The 20,642-nt window shown below is 34.9% G+C and overlaps 2 protein-coding genes across 7 annotated transcripts in view; one reads left to right on the top strand and one right to left on the bottom strand.

The window, feature by feature from the left end:
- Positions 1-4,535, top strand: part of LHFPL2 (LHFPL tetraspan subfamily member 2) — a 165,210-nt gene extending 160,675 nt beyond the window's left edge. For all 5 annotated transcript variants that reach the window (XM_049648582.1, XM_049648587.1, XM_049648584.1 and 2 more), the window contains one exon: positions 483-4,535. In XM_049648582.1, the coding sequence (XP_049504539.1) occupies positions 483-739 (257 nt within the window). In that variant the 3' untranslated portion in view covers positions 740-4,535. The remainder of the gene's footprint in view (positions 1-482) is intronic.
- An 8,449-nt stretch (positions 4,536-12,984) lies between these two features.
- The window catches only part of SCAMP1 (secretory carrier membrane protein 1), a 130,371-nt gene continuing 122,713 nt past the window's right edge, over positions 12,985-20,642 (bottom strand). For both annotated transcript variants that reach the window (XM_049649707.1, XM_049649709.1), the window contains exon 9: positions 12,985-16,798. In XM_049649707.1, the coding sequence (XP_049505664.1) occupies positions 16,634-16,798 (165 nt within the window). In that variant the 3' untranslated portion in view covers positions 12,985-16,633. The remainder of the gene's footprint in view (positions 16,799-20,642) is intronic.

The following is a 20,642-nucleotide window of genomic DNA, read 5'->3' as shown; positions in this document are numbered from 1 at the left end:
TGCCCTAGGGTCTGTAGAAATTACTTACTCTGCTGTTCCAGCACCAAAGCAGCCACAGGCCAAGTCCATAAAATGAATGGTCACAGGGTATGTTCCAATAAAACTTTATTTATAGAACCAAGTCTGCATTTCATTTGTGGGCCTTAGTTTGCCAATGTCTGCCTTAGACCTATAGGAAAATGCTCAGTGCTATAAGAGCTTTGTGGGAAGAAAAAATAAGTTTGATTTGCTTTTCTAGAAATTACTGAGTTCACATTCCAGTACGTATAAAAGAGGCTAAAAATATTTCTAAGAAAGGGATGAGATTTCTTGATCAGGTTGGATTAGTTGCGTAAAATAGTCCCTGACACTTGATATTGCAAAACAGATGCCATTGCCCAAAGCAGGGAAATCAGTAACAATTACAACGTATCTGTATAGTTATTCACTTTATACCGTAAAGCCAGGGGAGGTTCTCACCTGTCTTCTCTTCTGCCCTGCAGGACTGTTCCTTATTCTGGGTTTGATACTCTACCCTGCGGGCTGGGGCTGCCAGAAGGCCATAGGCTACTGTGGACACTATGCATCGGCCTACAAACCCGGAGACTGCTCCTTGGGCTGGGCCTTTTACACCGCCATCGGAGGCACAGTCCTCACCTTCATCTGTGCTGTCTTCTCCGCACAAGCAGAAATTGCAACCTCCAGTGACAAAGTACAGGAAGAAATTGAAGAGGGGAAAAGCCTTATATGCCTCCTTTAGTTTGGAAGAGACACAAATGCCACTTTCTGCCTATGTAACCTTGTGAAACAGCACCCCTCTGGTTTCATCATCTGAGTCAAGTGAAGAACTAGCCTTTATCTACCAAAGCCTACATTCCACAGCCTTGAGCCTTAACAGGACCAATGAGAGGCAACAGTCACCTAAGTGATGGCACTCGAGGACCACAGTGCAAAATGTCAGAGATGGAATATAAAAATACTGCATGAAGCCTGGTACAAGTTGACAAGTCTGACTTCATCTCCCCCAAGGCTCAACAAAGGATAATGATCTAAACCATTAAGGCCGCAGTTCTTCTGGTAACAAAGGAGATTGTGAGCTAGATTTTCAGGCTATTTTGAGATGTGTTTCTGCCACAAGGCTGCATGCCTGTGAGCATCTCTGCCTCAGAATGAGGTTTGGGGGTTGGTGTTTTTGTTTCCTCCTAGTTCTTCCAAGTTTTCTCAGAGACTAAAAATGAAGACTGCATACTTACTGGGAAGAGGGATGTGTGCTCAAGGGCATACAAGACACTGCCTCTTAATTAGCTGACCGAGGGGTGAGCAGGTCAGTGTGGAATGCTGTTATGGAACTTATTCTAGGCTGAATTCCTGAGTAAGGTAGATCTATTGAACTGTAATTCCAAGATTTTAGAAATTTGACTAAGGAAAGAATAAGGACTTGTATGATCATGAGAATAAAGAAGAAAATCCTGCTAGTGAAGACAAACTCATTCCAGTTCCCAGCAGTCAGGCTAGCACCAGTACTGGCCCAGTCTCCTCTTCCAATGGAGATCACATGTTTTTCTCCTAGGGTTAGGATTGAGCTTTGACTGCCAAAGGAAACCTCACCCTGTTTCCTCATCCCAGGAACAGAGATCTCTAGGCCAGCTGTGGCTCATTCAGATGTACAGTGGGAGAACTTGCCAGAATCTCAGCACTTGTGGGGAGACCTCTTCCCACTGGTAACCATGTGGTAGTCAGCTGTACTTCCAACCCCAGCAGCAACTGAATGACATTCTTTGCAGGAAAAAAGGAGCTAGTCATCTAAGTCAAGTTTCTCCAGTTACTGGTATTGATCCCGAAAGCAGACTAAAATAACATTAAAATTACTGCAATGGGTAATTTGCATCAAAGGCTTCATACCCAAAAATGCACAGAGTAGAAAGTTAATACAAAAACGAGAGCGAAACCAAGCTTAAAGCACCTGCCTATAACTGTTTACAAAAATAATGGAACACCACTATTAAAAAGGATTCAGGAGACTTTAATCGAGTTTCTGTAAGTTGCCAATAAAATGGATTGAGAAAAATGGTATTAGCCATCACTTTAAATTTACTTTGGAATGATCTCAGTGGCAAGAACCCAGTTGGGTATTGCCCCAAGCTTCAGAACTGCAGAATGATACAGAAATTTAAGCAAGTGGAGTTGGACCTGTGAGATTTCTGGAAGAATTAAAAGGATAGGTCTATTTGGGCTTATGAATCTGCTCATGTGACAGCTTGCTTTGTTTTGAAAGCTTAACAAATAATTTACTCTGCACCTGCTCTGTGTAAGGTATTGTATTCTAAGTGCCATCAGGCATAGAACCCTGATTCAGATTTTACGACCTTGCCCCAGTGAATCATCTTCAGGCTGACTCTAAAACCATGCCTTGGTGCAAAACAAATAACTGCTTTATTTGTAGATGGAATGGAGTGACTGAAATTTTATTCCCTTCTGGCCTCTGGTCTATACCACAAATCATCCTATCACACAAATTAAAAGCTAAGGACAGGAGGGGTGGTGGTGTAGAACCTGGCCTTAATGAGTTCACCAGTGTTCGACCAAAGTTCAAAATAAGCACCATGTAGTCCTAGGACTTCTTTTGAAAAGAGAAGGGGTAAAGAGGTATCCTCATAGCAGCCCTCGGTACAGCCTCAGGAAACAATCCTATCGACCACCACACAGAAATAGGTTACGGCAGCCAATGGACAGGGCTCCTGTCCCTGACTGTGCATTTATATGCTTTCACCAAGCCTCAATGCCCATAGTAACTACTTTTTAAACCTGAGCAGTAATTTTCATTAAAAAAAAAACAAAAACAATTCCTTTTATCAGAAGATTCACTCTATTTTTTGCTGTAAAAAATAGAGAACCCATTTCCTAATTCCCTAACACTAATTTTATACTCTAACTTTCCTTCTTACAGACAAGTTCAAGTCCTAAGCCCTGACACTCCTCTGAGCATGTCCATCATCTTTACTGTCTGATTGCTCTTCGGCTTAGGTGGTGATGTATCTCTGGAACACCCGGATAACAGTAGTCACAAGCGTAAACCTTACTTGGCCAGTGTTCTACTCCATCAGTCTGAATGCTACAGAAAACAAAGCACATGCACACACACATAACCCCAAACCACTAAAAACTACTTAAGTGCTGACTTAGTAATCAGAGATGGAATTTCTCTAGCAGAGACAGAGTAAGAAGTAATGTTGGGCCTTTTAAACCTTCAGTCCATTAGCTAGGCTTTGGGGAAAATGGACCATTAAAATCATGCTAGTCTACACCAAAACTGTACAGCTGTTTAAAAACCACTGAATATGAGGAATGTGTTGACCCACACTTTGGTAATTAATATCAATCACCTCATCACCTCAGTCTCAAAGTCTAATACACCTGGACCATTACTACTACCAGAAAAGTCTTATTTATTTTTGCCTGCATCTGCGCTTAAAGTTTTGTGATGGGCTGGGCTTCTCAATGAACTCCAAGAAGGCAGAAATATCTGCCTTGGATTCTGTGGATTTTTTTAAACCTGTGTGCTAATTCAACAATGTTACATTCATTGTGTAAGGGTTTTTGTATAGTTTTCAAACCTCTGTGGTGTAATGATCTTTGTTAAACATGTAAAGTGCCATAGTCTTTTTTTATGTGTAGCATATTTAAAAAATATATATGTATATTATACATACACAAGTCTGTGTGAAAGATGTGCAATAACAAAGGTGTATGTATGTTTTGTTTTTTTTGGAAACTGGACAGGAGTCAAAACAGGGATTGTTTCTGTTTTGGCAAAGGAGAGGTAAACATTTTTTGCCTTCATGGCCTAGTCATTAACCCCGTAACAATTTAAATGCTACACAAACTGATGTGAAGACAAGACTGGTATGGAATCATTTATTCCTGGGTCTAAATTAAAATAATCACTAGATTTACGTGAAAATTAAGCCAGCACCAGGCCCAGTGAATGCTAGTCTTTCATGTGAAATGTGAAGCTGCCATGTTGCCTTTTCTGTTAGTGTGATAACTAGTAGCTGGTACATAATCACTAAGGAGCTATTTCTTAACACGCTTTGATAGACCACGTTAATGCTAGACCACTATTTAAGGGCTGCTCTCACACCTTTGTAGCCATAAGAGTCTGGCTTAGAACAGACCTCTCTGTGCAATAACATGTGGCCACTAGAAATCCCTGGCCTGTATTTGTACTGGGGCAGCAATGACTCCCAAGGGCCAAAAGAGTTAAAGGCATGACTGGGATTTCTTCTGAGACTGTGGTGAAACTCCTTCCAAGGCTGGGGGTTCATTAGGTGCTTTGGAGGAACTCAGCATCACTTGATATTCAGTAGCCACTTGAGCCAAATAGAAAATTGTATTTACCGCTAATGGACTCAATTTGAGCCTTCAAATTTGTGGTTATCCTATTGTATTGTAAACTAATACATTGTCTGTCTAGCATTGATTAGGTTCTTGTGCATATGTATTTCACAATGCCCTCCCCTCCCCAGATCTTAATTAAACCAGATTTTGGAAACTCATCCTGATTTTTTTCAAGTTTAAGTCTATTGGTTTCAATGGGATATATACAAGTTTCTCAAGAAAACATCTACCAGTCAAATTTTATGATAAACACTAACTTATATGTAATATTAACAATAGGAAAAAATATTCAGGTACTTTATTCCATTCACTAGTAACATATATATCCCTACCTTAGGTTAGCTTTAACTTTAATATTAAGTACACATTTCTTCCTTGGAGAAGCATCAATATAAATGGGGGGGGGGGAACTCTCAAATACTATACAAATATCTTAAATTTTACAGTAAATTTAAGAAATATGAAAATGCTTCTAAGTATTACAAAGGCTTTACAAAGAAATATGTGTAATAATGACAAGGAAGAAAGTCAGATGAAGGGCACCGTCTCTTCCAATATGAAGAGCCAGTTGTGGAACAGTTCCACATCCACATTTCTTGAAGGTAAGCCTGCCCATAACAAGCCTTATCAAGAAGGAGAATTCTAATTTATTAATTCAAAGATGACACAACCTATTTCATAAACTCTGATTCAACTCTCCGTATCCCATGAAGCACTTATCTGACAGAATAAACAAAAATGGCTATTTCTTTTTTGTGTGTGTGTGTGTGTGTGTGTGTGTTATTTTTTTTTTTATTTTTTTTAATTTTTTAATATATGAAATTTACTGTCAAATTGGTTTCCATACAACACCCAGTGCTCATCCCAAAAGGTGCCAAAAATGGCTATTTCTTTTCTGATTGAGGACCCATAACAGCTGAAGCAACATTTATGCTTTGGCTTCTAAACATACCTGAAACCTGCTAGGTTTCTGATAGAAGTAAAAATTAAAAGCTGACAAAATTATTCGAATCACTCAAGAAAAAATATTCCAAACAAGTTATCTAAATATCTCAAGCAAAATTGGAAATTTTTGGTTGCTTTTTCAACTATCACATCTTTAATCCAAAAGAGAAAGGACCCTGACTTTACATGCCAGCAGAGGCTGGAGAATCCTCATAATTGCTTCCCATTTCATCCTTAGTTTTTACCTAGCAATTCTGCTACTGGATCAGCTTCTCATGATTGATCTCTCTGAACACTACATTCAACTTACTCCTAGCTCTCCTTAAAGTCTTTGCTTAACATTAAAACTACTTAAGAACAGTCATGACTATCTTGGACATTTATTTTTAAGTGGGTGTTTTCAGGAATTTCCAATAATTCACCATCTTTTCAACTCTGCAACACTAAAGGATAAAAACAACATCAAAGCAAACTTTTAGCCTCCTCTTCAAAGCAGCAAGAACCAGTAACTGTCTTTATTTCAGAGTCCATGTCAGCTGCTTAATCATTTGGCTGGGGCCATGCAATTGCTGTCCCTACTACTATCTTCTTCCTTGCAGCTTCTTCCTCACCACATAGAGTTCTACAAGATAAGTCTTTAAATTGTAAACTGCTCATTTTGCTGAGGAATACAGGATGTAGATAAAAGCATAAATAAGAGGAAGCAGTAAAACCACATCGGAAGGAAAAGTCAACCAAATAACATGTAGGTATGTGCAGCTCTTTGGCTTTTTACAGTAAAATATACAGAAAAATCTAACATCTATAGGCAAGCAGTCAACCAAGTGTCCAAGGGGGATACCACTTTGACCTATTCGCAAAAGAACAAAGCCTGAATTAAGGCAGGTGATGGTGAAAACTGTAAGATGAATTAGATAGGTTTTGGGGAAAAAATGGACAGCTTGGTGACTAGTCAGAAGTGGGAGGGGGTGTGGAAAGAGAGGAGGAGAGAGTCCAGAGTGTCTTCCTATTTAAATTGGGCACTGGGTGAAAAGTGATGCTGTCGCCAAGATTAGAAATCCAAGAGGAGCAGAAACAGTAAAGGTGGGAGGGTTCAGCTTAGGCTGCCAGTGGAGAAGTCCTGTGTGCAGTCCGGAATAGGATACGGAGAGAAGACCAAGTTATACAAAGAGATCTGGAAGTCATCAATACACACGATGGAATATAAAAGTTCTTAATTGCTGTGCAGTTTCTCTGTGCATGTACTGTCTTAAGCACTTAATATAATTCATTTATTCATCAAAACTCAATGAAAAGAAAATTATTCTCATGTTACAGATAAGTTGTCACTCAAGCAACTTAACTCAAGTTAAATAATTTAGGTTAAAAAGCTACAAAGTGGCAAAGCCAAGGCTCAAAGACAGTTTTGACACCCAAGTCTATATATTCTCAAACAGCTGTAGATTCCTTCACCTCGAAGGTACATGGTGAAAAGAAGGCCAATACAAACCGTGGGGGAACACCAACATCTCTGTGTAGGTAAGTCTCAGAATAACTTCCAAGTCCCATTCCAAAAAGACCGTAAGCTGACAACTGACAAAAACTGCTGTCTCCTCCCTTTTCAGAGAAAGACCTGGTAGTTTTTCATACCTTTGAAGAGGACACCACATGTCTCAATTCACTCAATCCTGAAAACGGCCACTAAAAGTTCATTAGGTGTATGACAGCGGTAATACAAATAGTGGTTTCATAGTTCTTATTTTGTTATAAACAACCTCTCATCCAGGATAAGCAGCTATTATTATTAGCTAAAAAGCCCATTTTCTTCATAGTTAACCTAATAAGGATTTGACCTCAACTAAAGTTTCTCCAAACATAAACACAAATGCCAAAGACCATTTGGTAACGGTACAGCAGGTACTCACCCACACATCACAGAGACAGGCCTTGATGTGGAGACTTCAAAAGTACATGCTGTAATTTTTTTCTTGGTTGTGGATTTTTTTTTCCTAGAGTCCTATCCCTAAAGGATGGATATGAATTATGGATATCAATGTGAAAAAATGGAAAGGGAACAAAGCTGGAAAGAAGTGGTACCATGGAGCAAAGATCCCATATGTAACAGGAGTGAGGAACACGGGTCTACCTGCCCCTTCACCACCACTCACTGAGTGACTGGGATAATTTTCTAGTCATCTATAAAAATGCAGCCAGTAATAGAAATTACATCATAGGTCTGGTGTGAGGATTAAGTGATGTATGTAAAGCATTTGGTATACTCTCTGGTATAAAGTCCTCACTAAATAAAAGTTATTAGATGAAAAAATTTTGAAGAATAACATAACGTGTTAAAACCAATCTAATTTTACCTAGAGAGCCTCAATGGATTTGCTACCTGAGGCCACCAATGCTTTTTCCATCCTAATTATCCTGATCTTAGTGCTTTCAGGAAGTGGAAGATTTCTCTGTAGATGCAGGATACATGGTCACTCCTATTTAGCAAAACCAAAAAACAAACAGGTTAGTGTTGAATGAGCCATCATCTATGGACAATGAGAATCTGAAAGAACAAACCTGTAAAACCTACTGGTGGCAAAGACTTTAGAAAAGAACATCCAATTTGGCAGAGTGTGGATAAAGAGACCATTTCAGGGGCACCTGGGTGGCTCAGTCGGTGAAGCATCCGACTTCAGCTCAGGTCATTATCTCATGGCTTGTGAGTTCAAGCCCCGCATCAGGCTCTGTGCTGACAGCTCAGAGTCTGGAGCCTGCTTCTGATTCTGTGTCCCTCTCTCACTCTGCCTCTCTCCCGTTCATGCTCTCTCTCAAGAAAAAATAAAAAACATTAAAAAAATTTTTTTTAAAAAGGCCGTTTCATACAATACTGACAGGATGTAAATTGATAAAATTTTCTGGAGCAATTTGGCAATGCACAACAAAGGCCTTTAAAAATATGCTTAAGTTTTGAGGACCCGGCTTGTTCAGTTGGTAGAGAATGTGACTCTTGATCTTGGAGTCTTAAGTTCAAGCCCCACATTGGAGGTGGAGTTAAAAAAGAAAACGCTTATGTTTTGACCCAGCAATCTGCCCTAAAGAAAGAACAAAAGACTAGGCCCCCAAACTTAGGAACAATACATTCCTTGATAAATTATTAACACAAAAACCTGAAAATGAGAACATAAAGGAACAACAGGACTTAGAAAAATAACATATGAGCAGCTGAAAACAATGAACAAAATAGCAATAAGTTAATAACTATCAATAATTACTTTAAATGTAAATGGACTAAATTCTCTAATCAAAAGACAGAGTGGTTTGAATGGATAAAAGAAAACAAAACCCAACTTTATGCTGTCTACAAAAGATTCACTTCAGATGTAACGGCACATATACATTGGAAATGAAATGATAAGATCTTCCACGCAAAAATATACCAAAAGAGAATTGGCATAGTAATACTTATATGAGACAAAATACTTTAAGATAAAGACAGTAAAAAAGACAAAGAAGGGCATTACATAATGATAAAAGGGTCAATCCAACAAGACAACATAATATTTATAAGTATTTATGCGCCCAACATAGAAGCAACTAAACATATAAAGCAAGTATTAACAGCCCTAAAGGAAAAGGGAGACAAAGCAATACAATGAGGTAACAGAAGGACATTATAGTAGGACATCAACAAACAGATCATCCAGACAGAAAATCAATAAGTAAACATTGGCCTGGAATGACATATTAGATCAGATGGACTTACTAAATATAAACAGAGCATGCCATCCAAAAGCAGCAGCAAACACATTCTTCTCAAGTGCACATGAAACATTCTCCAGGACAGATCACATGTAAAGTCACAAAAACAATTCTTAATAAATTTAAGAGAACAAATCATATCAAGCATCTTTTCCAACCATAATGATACAGAACTAGAAACCAATTACAAGAATAAAACTGGAAAATGTGCAGATTAAACACCATGCAACTGTAAACAACCAATGTGGGTCAATAAAGTAATCCAAGGAGAAATAAAAATACCTTAAACAAAAATGCAAACACAACATACCAAAATTTATGAGATGCAGCAAAAATAGTTCTAAGAGGGATCATAGCAATACAGGCCTACCTTAAGAAATAAGAAAAATCTCAAACTATCTAACTTCACACTGCAAGAAATTAGAAAAAGAAAAAAAAAGCCCAAAATTATTAGAAGGAAAAAAGTAACAGATCAGAGAATAAAAATGAAATAGACTAAAAATAACAGAAAAAGATCAATGGAACTAAGAACTGGTTCTTTGAAAAGATAAACATAATCTTGACACCTTTAGCTAGACTTATCAAAGAAAAAAAACGGCTCAGATAAATAAAATCAGATTTTACAAAGATACCTCAGAAACATGAAGGATGTTGAGACTATTATAATTAATTATATGCAAATAAAATGGACAACCTAGAAGAAATGGATAAATTCCTAGTGACATACAGTCTTCTAGGAATGAATCATGAAAAAATAAAGAATCTGAACAGACTGATTACTATACTAGTAAGAGGACTGAATAAAAAATCAAAACCTCCAACAAATAAAAGTCTAGGACCAGATGGCTTTAAGGGTGAATTCTACCAAACATTCAAGGAATTAATACCAATAATTCTCAAAGTCTTCTAAAAAAACTGAAGAGGAGAGAATACTTCCAATCATTTTATGAGGCCAATATTACCCTAACCAATATCAGCTAACGATACCACAAGAAAAGAAAATTACAGGACAATATCCCTGATGAGCATAAATGTAAAAGTTGTCAAAAAATATTAGGAAACCAAATTTAACAATACATTAAGAGAACCATATACCATGATCACGTAGGATTTATTCCAGGGATGCAAGATGGTTCAACATCTGCAAATCAATTTCATATAGTACGTTAACAAAATGAATGATAAAAATCATATCATCTCAATAGATGCAGAAAATAGCATTTTGAAAATTCAACATGTATTTACAACAAAAACTCTCCACAGAGTGAGTATAGAGGGAACATACCCTCTTTCGTAATGGTGATATATGGACAAGGTGAAAATAGACAAGCCCAGAGCTAACATCATACTCAGTGGTGAAACAGGAACATGAGAAGGATGCCCACTCTCACCATTTTTATTCAAAACAGTATTGGAAATCTTATCAAGAGCAAGGAGGCAAGTAAAAAATTAACAAAGACATCCAAAGTGGAAAGAAAGAAATAAAACTGCCACTATCTGTAGATGACATGATTTTATATATAGAAGAGCTTGAAGACTTTATTTTAAAAATGTTAGAATAAATGAATTCAGTAAAATTTCAGGATATGAAATTAATATACAAAAGATCTGTTGTATTTCTATACACTAACAATGATCTATCAGAAAGAGAAATTAATAATCCCATCTACAATTGTATCAAAAAGAATAAAATATCTAGGAATAAATTTAACCAAGGTAAAAGACCCACAGACTAAAAACTGTAAGACACTGATTCAAGAAAATAAAGATGATGCAAACAGATGGAAAGATATTCTCTGCTCACAGAAGAATAATGTTAAAATGTCTATACTACTCAAAGCCATCTACAGATTCAATGCAAACCATTTCAAAATTCAAATGGCATTTTTCACAGAAATAAAATAAATGATACTAAAATCTGTATGGAACCACAAAAGACTCTGGGCAACCAAAGCAAACTTGAGAAAGGACAAAACTGGAGGCATCACACTCCCCTATTTCAAGTTATATTACAAAGCTATAATAATCAAAACATTATATTAGCATAAAAAGAAAGAGCCCAGAAATAAACCCACACATACATGATCAATTAATCTATGATAAAGGATTAAAAAATATAAATGGGGAAAAGAACAGTCTCTTCAATAAATGGTGCTTGGAAAACTGGACAGCCACATGCAAAAGAATGAAACTGGACCATTATTTTATACCATACACCAAAATTAACTTAAAATGGATTAGAGAACTGAATGTAAGACCTGAAACCATAAAATCCCTAGAAACAAACATAGGTGGTAAGTTCCTTGACATTGACCTTGGTAATGATGTTTTGGATATGACTCCAAAAGCAAAGGCATCAAAAGCAAAATACCTGTAAATTAACCAACTGAACCACCCAAGAAGGTTGAAAGAAAAACTTATTTTTTAATTTCAGGATAAAAGGTGTCTTCCTCAAAAATTAATAGAAACATATAAACCAAATTTTAATGTTTATTGGTATAAAATTATGAGCAACTTTATCTTTTGCTTTATAAATATTTTCTGTAATTTCTACTGAAATGTGTATTTATTTTATAAATTAAAAAAGTTTATTTTAGAAGCTAAACTATCAGACCATTATGATATAATGCTAGAAGAGGGAACATAGGATTAAAAAACCCACACTGTTTATATCCCTTAATTCTATATAAATGTATGCATGCATAGAAAAAGTGGAAAATACAATAAAACATTAGCAGTGATATTCCTAGATGATAGAAACACAGATTTTTTTTCTCATTTATCATTTTCCATGTTTTCTAATTGTTCTCTAACAGGTATATAAGACTTTCAAACTAGAAAAAACTACTAGAAAAAACTACTTTGAGTAGGAGGCACAAACTACTAGAAAAAACAAACTAGAAAAAACTACTTTGAGTAGGAATGTGTGTGCCCAGTGGACTGAGTTTTTGTGTAGTCTCTAATATTGCAGGAACTATTGTGATGACCAGATAAAAGAGTGATTTTTGGCTGAAGAAACAGCTGAACAATATTATAAGCTACCAACAGTAACAACTACTCACAACTATGATTTATCTTGAGAATCACCGGCCTACAAAATACTAAATGAGTGTTGAAGGAATTCTAAGATTACATATAAGAATTAAAAAATAAAATTTGCATGCTATGATTCTACAAAGTATAACTGTTTAAATGTAGAGAAAATATTTAGAGTAATTTTGTCTTAAGTATACAAAACATCATTAGGTTGGAGAAGATTAACTATTTTCTGTCCTATTAGAGAAAAGATAAAATGGTTTTAGTGGCAGGAAAGTTTTAACTACACCATCAGCCATGTAAGCCCAGAAAGATATAAGCTGAAAAATAAATCAAGATTTAAATCAACATAAAATTTAACACTCACTACATTGCTACCTGGTGGCTCCTATCTCCTTGCCATTTGAAAACATAAACAGTGCTAGTGAAAATTCTATAGGTTAAAGGCTTTTTCTTACCAAAACCACAAAGTTAAACTGTAAATATGAAACCTCAGGAAGGGTAAGAACACTAGAGAAGAGTCTTTCCTCACTTTCCCAGAAACTTTAAATTGAATAAATCTATTTATCTTGTATAGATTAGTGACAATGTCTGGCTTAGCAAATTTCTATAGATTTCTTTCTAGCTCTCTATATACTATGACAAAGCCCTAATGAGGTTTTAAAACACCCATCAATACAAAAAGCATGCTGTTTGGTAAAATGTATCCTCAAGTTCTAGTGGAAATACTTCACTTCCATAATATTTAGACACTAAGATATAAATTTTTAGTTTAATAAACAAGTATTTAAAACAACTCTAGTGTTTTAAAACATTCTACTCTATATAAATTTATACTGTGGTACTTGAAAATCTATCAAAGTAAGGCATTTTTTTATTTTTAACCATCAATTATTTTTACATTAACCATTTTTATTTAACTTGAAAAGGCCTTAATTACATGGAATCAAAAAATCCCTCTAAACATATTCCTTAAGGGAAAAATGGAAGGAAATACAGTGTGCAATGGTGTCTGACAGCCATGGTAATTCTAACAGGGGAAAATATATGCAAAACTATAACAAACTCTATATATAAACAGTCTAAACATAGATTTTCACCAATAAAGATATAAAATTAAATGCTATTATGTCAGCATTTTCAGAAAAAGATATAGCAGTAACTGTGAAAGCATTATGCTAGTACAAATAAATTACAGAAAATAAACTCAATTTAACATAAATCCCCTCTAAAACATGAACTATATATTATCTCAACAAGATTTATAGAAGACAGTACATCCAATGAAAATCCAAACTCACTTTTTAGGTAACACCCAGAAAATTGAAAATGCTGTTCCTATTTTAACATGTATTTCTCAGAATAAGATTCACCATGAACATTTTAGATTTTTACATCCTCCTTAGATAACCAAGTGAAAAATCCAACAATACACAAATAGGTACTTTCATCGGCACATAAACAAAGGTAGCTAGGTTAGGAAACAGAACACAAGTTCAATCTAATCAATACAATACTAGTACAGAGGCATCCATTTTAACCTACAAGGAAAAACCTGAGCCACAAAATAGGGTTTCCATTTTGAATCTTACTAACTTCTAGACAGTATGTGTATTTTGACCTTAGAGTGATCAAAATATGAGTGAAGTTCCACCACCTAAAAGTTCTAATGCAACAGAAAAATGGTCATTTTGTGTTGCTGAGAGTTTTTAACAAAGTCTTTTATGTTATTTATTTTTTCAGCACATGTTAGAATTACAGAGATTCTTTAAAAATCAAATGTGAATTACCTATATACATTAAACTGACAGCATCTCTACCTCTGAAATGCTAATATAATGTTTAAAATTAGACAAACTAACATCCAGTAAACAGCATTTTATTTTATGACACTCTGTGTTAATACAATAAATATACAAAACTTCCAAACCACTGAAAACATGCAACATTAGAGGGACAGATGGAGGGCATTTATATAGAACCATGACACTCATCATGATGGCAGCGCAATATTACTCACTGACAAAATATACAAACATCCCTAGATAAATAATCCAAGTCCCAAATTACAAATCACTGAGCAAGGATTTTCCAGTGTTCAAATTTTAGTTTGAAGTAAAACAGCCACAACTTAATACTGCAAACTGAAAAATGACATGGATGCTTACAACATGAAGACCATTTCATGACTGTGATACTGGGTGGGTCACGTTAGTATTAAATATAATACATTAACAAATGCCAATCTTTTGCTGGAAAATGTGACCATTTACCAACTATTGTTAGGAGAATAGAGAATCTAAGAATTTAAAATCCCTATACCTTATCAAACTGTTAGTATTGCCATCATTTTAATCCACATTTAGGTTTTTAAAAAACAATTTTCTCTCATAAGCTTGTATTAACCCAAGTAACTGGATCTTAAAACATTCTCCCCATCCACACACAAAAAAGGTACTGTTGGTTTTAATTATTTGCTATTTGACAATGCTACCTTTGGGGATTTCTACAAAATAGAGATAATTCCTGTTCTTAAAGGAAAGTATGTCAGTATTTTTCAAGTCTCTATATTCATTTGTAGTTAAAAGAAAAAAGAAATGGACTTGAGATATAAATTAATGATAAATATAAGAGCTCCTCTTGTATTTTGTGGTTAATGTTTTGAATGTTTGTAAAATACACACTCAGTACAGCACACTGTGATAAAATAGATTTTCAGTAAGATCATAGAATCTAAAGAACTTGAACTGGCTTATTTGTTTGACAAAGTAGGGAGATTATTACTAATCAGAAATATTCATAAAAACAGCTTTAAATTCATTTTCTGAATCCTATTTTAATCATAAGAAAAGAAATATCTTCCAAGTATATTATTTCAATAAATCCCAAATAAATCAAATGTAAACACCATCTAGATGGATCCATGTTATCTATTATCATGCAAAGCTTCCCTTATAAATAGTGAGAACTCATCATCCCACCCTCAGTATGAAATTCATTTACCTCCAGATTTGGGGAAAAGAATGCAAGTGATTTAACTATTTATACCCATCTGATTCTTATTTTTAAAGAAGATCTGCAGTCTCAAATAATTTAACCCAATAGACTATCCTTACTTAAAATCAAGTTGAATAAATCATTACTGATTATTCTGTAATCTTAAATTAGCTAATGACTTCCAAAACACAGTATAATGACTTTCAAAGGTCTTTGAGTCATTAAATCAATATTAAAAATGATTCAAAGTTTCAAATCAAGTATACTCTAAGAATGAACTCCTAAGCTGCATAGTAACAATTTCAACATGGTCATAGTCACAATTAATGCATTTAACTGTATTTGTATTTTCTTGCTTGGTGCAAGTTATAGGTTTCATTTTTTTCTATTGCTGAAAAATTTTAATGTATTCAGTCTGTTTCAAAAGTTCAAAGACTGAGGTGCATTAGGAATTCAAGTATATGTGAAACAACAGCATCTTTTTCTTTTTAATCCCACTACAGATGAGAGGCTAAAAGAAAAATCCCTGAAATACTGTATGTTCTTTTTGGACAAGGAGTTAGTCTAGACTTTAATACCTCTGTTAAAAATTATACACACACACTCCCCAAAAAAGAGCTGCCAAACACAATCTCAGTTCAATTAAAATGAGTAACCACAAGAATATACCAAAGTTTCCATACAGTAATATTCTACTATGATACGGATACTGAAAATTAAAAAACAAAAACAAAAAACAGTATTATCATCACTACATTCTATTCCACTGATTATCTACCCTTTTTTGGATGATGCACTGCATATTATGTTCTCATATTGCATCCCAATAAATTTTTATTTAACAGAAACTATTGTAGAAAATCTCTTCTTTGATTCTACCAGCAACTCTGCAATCCTACAACCATAAGCAGTGCAAAAGCCAAAATACTAATTCTTTTAAGAAATGTGGTGCCCATGCAAGATCAGAGATTGGTATGAAAATATCAACTACTCTATAAAAATAAAACAAAAAGAAAAGGATAAAATTTACATCATCTACTACGAAATGCACACAGGCTCTTCACTGGTGACTAAAACTGCTAAAAAGCAAGCCAATTTTAAAATCCCTAAGTCCCTGATGGCCTATTTCTTTCAGTATAAATGGGGAAAATGGAATGAAGCATCGCTTTAATGTTCCAATATGTAATCCTTAAGTCTAAGATTTTTGAAAGAATGACTGCAGCTAGTACTAAATGCATTTTTAATCATAAGTACCATATTAATTTCAGTGTGTCACCACTGAAATAATTTGCTGAACATTCATCCCCCAAAAAATATGGAGAATATTTAGCATGTGATATTTTTTTCTGCAAGGGGCACCAAAATATTAAGAAACTAATAGGCAAATAAGACAAGGAAGTTTTTCTGGTTTTAGCCCATGCACAAGTGAACAGGAAATATACATGCTGTGTGTACTGTGTTTTGAACATAAAAATATTTATAGAGTACAGTAACTGGAGAAAAAGTACAGTCAGAAGGTACCAGTGTACTGTTGGAGGGTTCTCTACATCTGGTTACCCTTGAAAGCGTTCTGAGCCGCACTAGTTGCTGCACTTGAAGCTGCATTTGCAGCTGCAGTCTGGACAGTTTTGTTGGACATCACACCTGTTGCAAATTCTTGTTGGGCCTTCTCAAAACTAGCACCTGTTGTGCGGTATAGTCCATGTACCTACGGAGGCACAAAAAAGTGGGACAAGTTAAGTGGTAATCTACACACTCATTTTCAGCAACTCTTCAATTAATCTTGACATTACCCAGACATAAAAGGACTAGATTCTAGCCATGATTCCTAAGGTCAAGAATATCAGCCACCACACTGACATACAATTCTGTATTTAAATATTTTCCTAACATTGTCTGCCACTTTACCCCCAATGCAGAAGAGATAGTTATGCTTATGCAAACCAAAAATAATTTTTAAAACTTCTTAACCAACTGCAAAAAGCTATTTTTCCTGCTATACCTACTTTTTAAGATATTACAGAGAATGGTTTAAACATAACAAGAGACATTCAGACATTAATACATTAACTTACCACCTTAGACAATTCAGAGTAATGCCTTATCAATTTTCATGTTGGCTACATATACACCACTAGCCCTATTATAATCAAATGATTATCATTTCATCATTTAATATACCAAGGAATACATAGGTCCTTAAAGATACTTTTGCTGTCCTCTTTCACTCTGTGTACCATTTTACTTTTTGTGTATGGTCAAGTCCTAAAGGATTTACTTCTGAGAAATTTTGGGAAAGGAAAAACTTCTGGAAAGTGTCTGCTCATATTGATTTATCACTTAAATCTTTGGGACTTCTTTTCAAGAGCAAGGTTCAAAAACACTCTATTAGCATATGTTACGAGATGCATAAACTACAAAGTGCAACAATACATAACATCAGCCAATTTATATACATTTGGGGAAGGAAATAAAGCAAATTAGAATATTTATTTATTACATGTCTACAAACTTGGGGGGAGGGAGGAAGAGAAAGAAAGGGAACTTTCTTTGAATGAGTCAAAGACTTTCAAGTCAAACTTGGATACTGGGAAACTTTCAAGAAGACAGAGAAGAGGTAAGATAGGTTGGTTTAGAGGGGAAAGGAGACGCTAAGTTCTAAACATTCATACCTACCACAGCAGGCAGCAGGCAGGTGAAGATTTGATTTGGAGTTCAAAAGAGGAATAGGCTAGGGACATGGACTTGAAAAGCAATGGCACATAAATGGTAACTGCAACTCTGACATAAATGAAATGGTCCATGGAGAAAAAAAGAAAGAGTCAAATATCAAAGTCTGTTAAGATACCAATATTTAAGAGGTACCCACGACAATAAGGAACAATTAAAGAGAGGAATGGGAAAAGCCAGGGACTTTTTCACAGATGCCAAGGGAAGAAAGCCATGTTAAGGAATGAAGAGCTGCTCCGGGTAGGAGATAAAAATACCCACGCAGCCCTGAATTCTTCTGACACAGTGATGAAAGCAAATGTCATATTACAGTGGAACAAGGTGTAAAAGGGTCAGGAAGAAAATGAGAGCGCTGACAAGTACACTTTAGGCAAACCCTAAAATTGTTTTCTTCTCGTACTATAGCACTATCATAATTTAATTCCTTTAATATTTTGAGAGAATGATGAGAAAATGACTTTTTCATGTGTTGGTTAACTGAACACCGTATTTTACCTCTTTTGTATTCATTTATTTCTCTCCAAGGGATAATCTTTATGCATTATTCAAATTTACTATTATGACACACAAAAATGGTTCCAAACAAAATTGTTGATCCTTATAAACATCAAGGGATCTGAAAATTAATCTTCACATTCGTACAGTCTGTGAAACGTCATTCTATTACATGATCATTTACTGTTATAATTTTGGCCAACATGTTCAAAAACATTTCTTCATGTTGGGAATTTTCAGAATCATAAGTAATTATTTTTATTCCCTTTTTAAAACCAATTTCTCTATGGAACATTAAAGATACAGATAAATTACTACTCCTATGTTCAAGAAAATTATCTCAAAGCAATGAATACATATAATTAGGACCAAGAAAATGAAGTTTATGATAGAAATCTAATAAACCTTGTCTACTTACTAGACTCTGTCATCATACAATATAATTACAGATTCACTTGTGTCTTCTCCCTTCCCCCCAAGTTTATGAGCATATAATCAACAAATGTTTGTTCTAACTTGCTTTGTTATTTCCTTTTCCAAATTTGTTTTAAATTGAGTGCCTGATGTTACGTATTCATGGACTTCATATTTAATTACTTAAAAATGTCATGCACAGCCCCACAGAGCACGAAGGCAAAATAAAGGTACGAACAACATACACTTCTCAGTAGTCCAAATCTATATAGACTCAGAGAGCCACCTAGAGGGAAGAGACTACACATGCGTACTCCGTGCATAATGCTCAAATACTGTATGAAATCCATTATAAAACCATGTGAAAACGGGGATTCTTTTTACCAGTGCTCCAGCAACATGACAGGCTAATTATAAGGATTACCATCTCAAAAAACTCATCAATTTCCTGCTGTGTTTCATAGTGTTATCTATTGATAGCTCACATTCCTTACGACATCAGGGACAAAACTTTAAGGTAAAATATTACAATTTAAAAAAACTAAACAACTTAAATACTTTCTATCTCTTCTAGTTATGAGAACATCAACCTAAATATTTAGTTCTAGGAGTAACACAGAAAGAACAGTAGATTTGCTATCTACTGATTCCACTGCTTTCTACCAGGCTGGTCACCACTCAAAACCTCAAGTTTACTTCCCATGAAACAAGAATATTTGCTGTCCTATCTATCTCTCACATTTTTCCTAAGGATAAAATGAGAATTATGTAAATGTGTTACTCTAGTAAAAATTAAAATTAATTTTTAAGTATCTGGAGAAGAGTCACAGCCGAGATGCAACTCCAGAAGGGTAGCTTGCTTTCTTAATGTATCTTCAAACATATGTTAGTGTATACTGTGGTGGTATATGACACAAAAAATTGTATACTATGGAAATTAAAGGCTCATGGTACTTTAAACAAAATAATCCAAATATATATTTCCATTAAAGCTTAGAGAATATGATTTCAAGAAATTTTTTTATTAACATAAGTTGCCTGTTACATAAAAATCACTTTAACTTTTTTTAAAACCTGGGAAAAAACAAATTTTTGAAATTTTTATTCTTGTTGTGAGTTTTTTTAAAAAAAAAACTTAGGGATCTCTTAGCCTAATGTTTTCAATTAAACATTTCCTATAAACCATCTGTGAACTGCCCATAGATCTGGGTCAGATACCCCTTCTGTCACCTCTTGAATTAATACTCTAGTTTCACACTATTGAAATCCTGTTCATCCTCTGCAGCCTATCTCAAATACCACTGTCCTCTTTCTGCTTGATCTAACTGTGACTCTCCCTGTTGTGAGCACCTCCAGTACATCTTTTAGGGATGTCTAGTGTGCCTTTTCTTTTGTAGGAGTTATCTACATGTCTTATACCCCATGTGCTTTTGGTTCCTTGAGGGGAAGAGCTAATTTCTACTCATTATTGTATCACCTATAAGATATAGTAACTTGCTGGGGTACGTGGCTGGCTTAGTCAGTAGAGCATGCAACTTTTGACCTTGAGGTCATGAGTTCAAGTGACATAGTGGGTGTAAAGCTTACTTAAGAAAAAAAAAAAAGACATAATAACTTGCAGTAAAAGCCACTGAATAATTACTTGTTTATTTTTTCTTTTATTTTTTAGCCATTTAAACAAATGGCTCACAATTATCCTATTAAAAAAAAAAAAAAGTTACCAAAGAGGTACACTACTAATCTAACACAATGTACCTATGTTACAAAGAAAATTGCTTAGTTTGCAGTTACCTTCACAGGCCATTTTACAAGTGAACATACTAGGGAACTTTAACATACCACTTACATCAATAGATCACTCAGGCAGAAAATCAATCAAGGAAGCAGTAGCTTTGAAGGACATATCAGGCTAG

Source organism: Panthera uncia (genome assembly GCF_023721935.1).
Source record: "Panthera uncia isolate 11264 chromosome A1 unlocalized genomic scaffold, Puncia_PCG_1.0 HiC_scaffold_17, whole genome shotgun sequence".
NCBI lineage: Eukaryota > Metazoa > Chordata > Mammalia > Carnivora > Felidae > Panthera > Panthera uncia.
The sequence above is the reverse complement of the archived record's forward strand: the minus strand, read 5'-3'. Positions and strand labels throughout refer to the sequence as shown.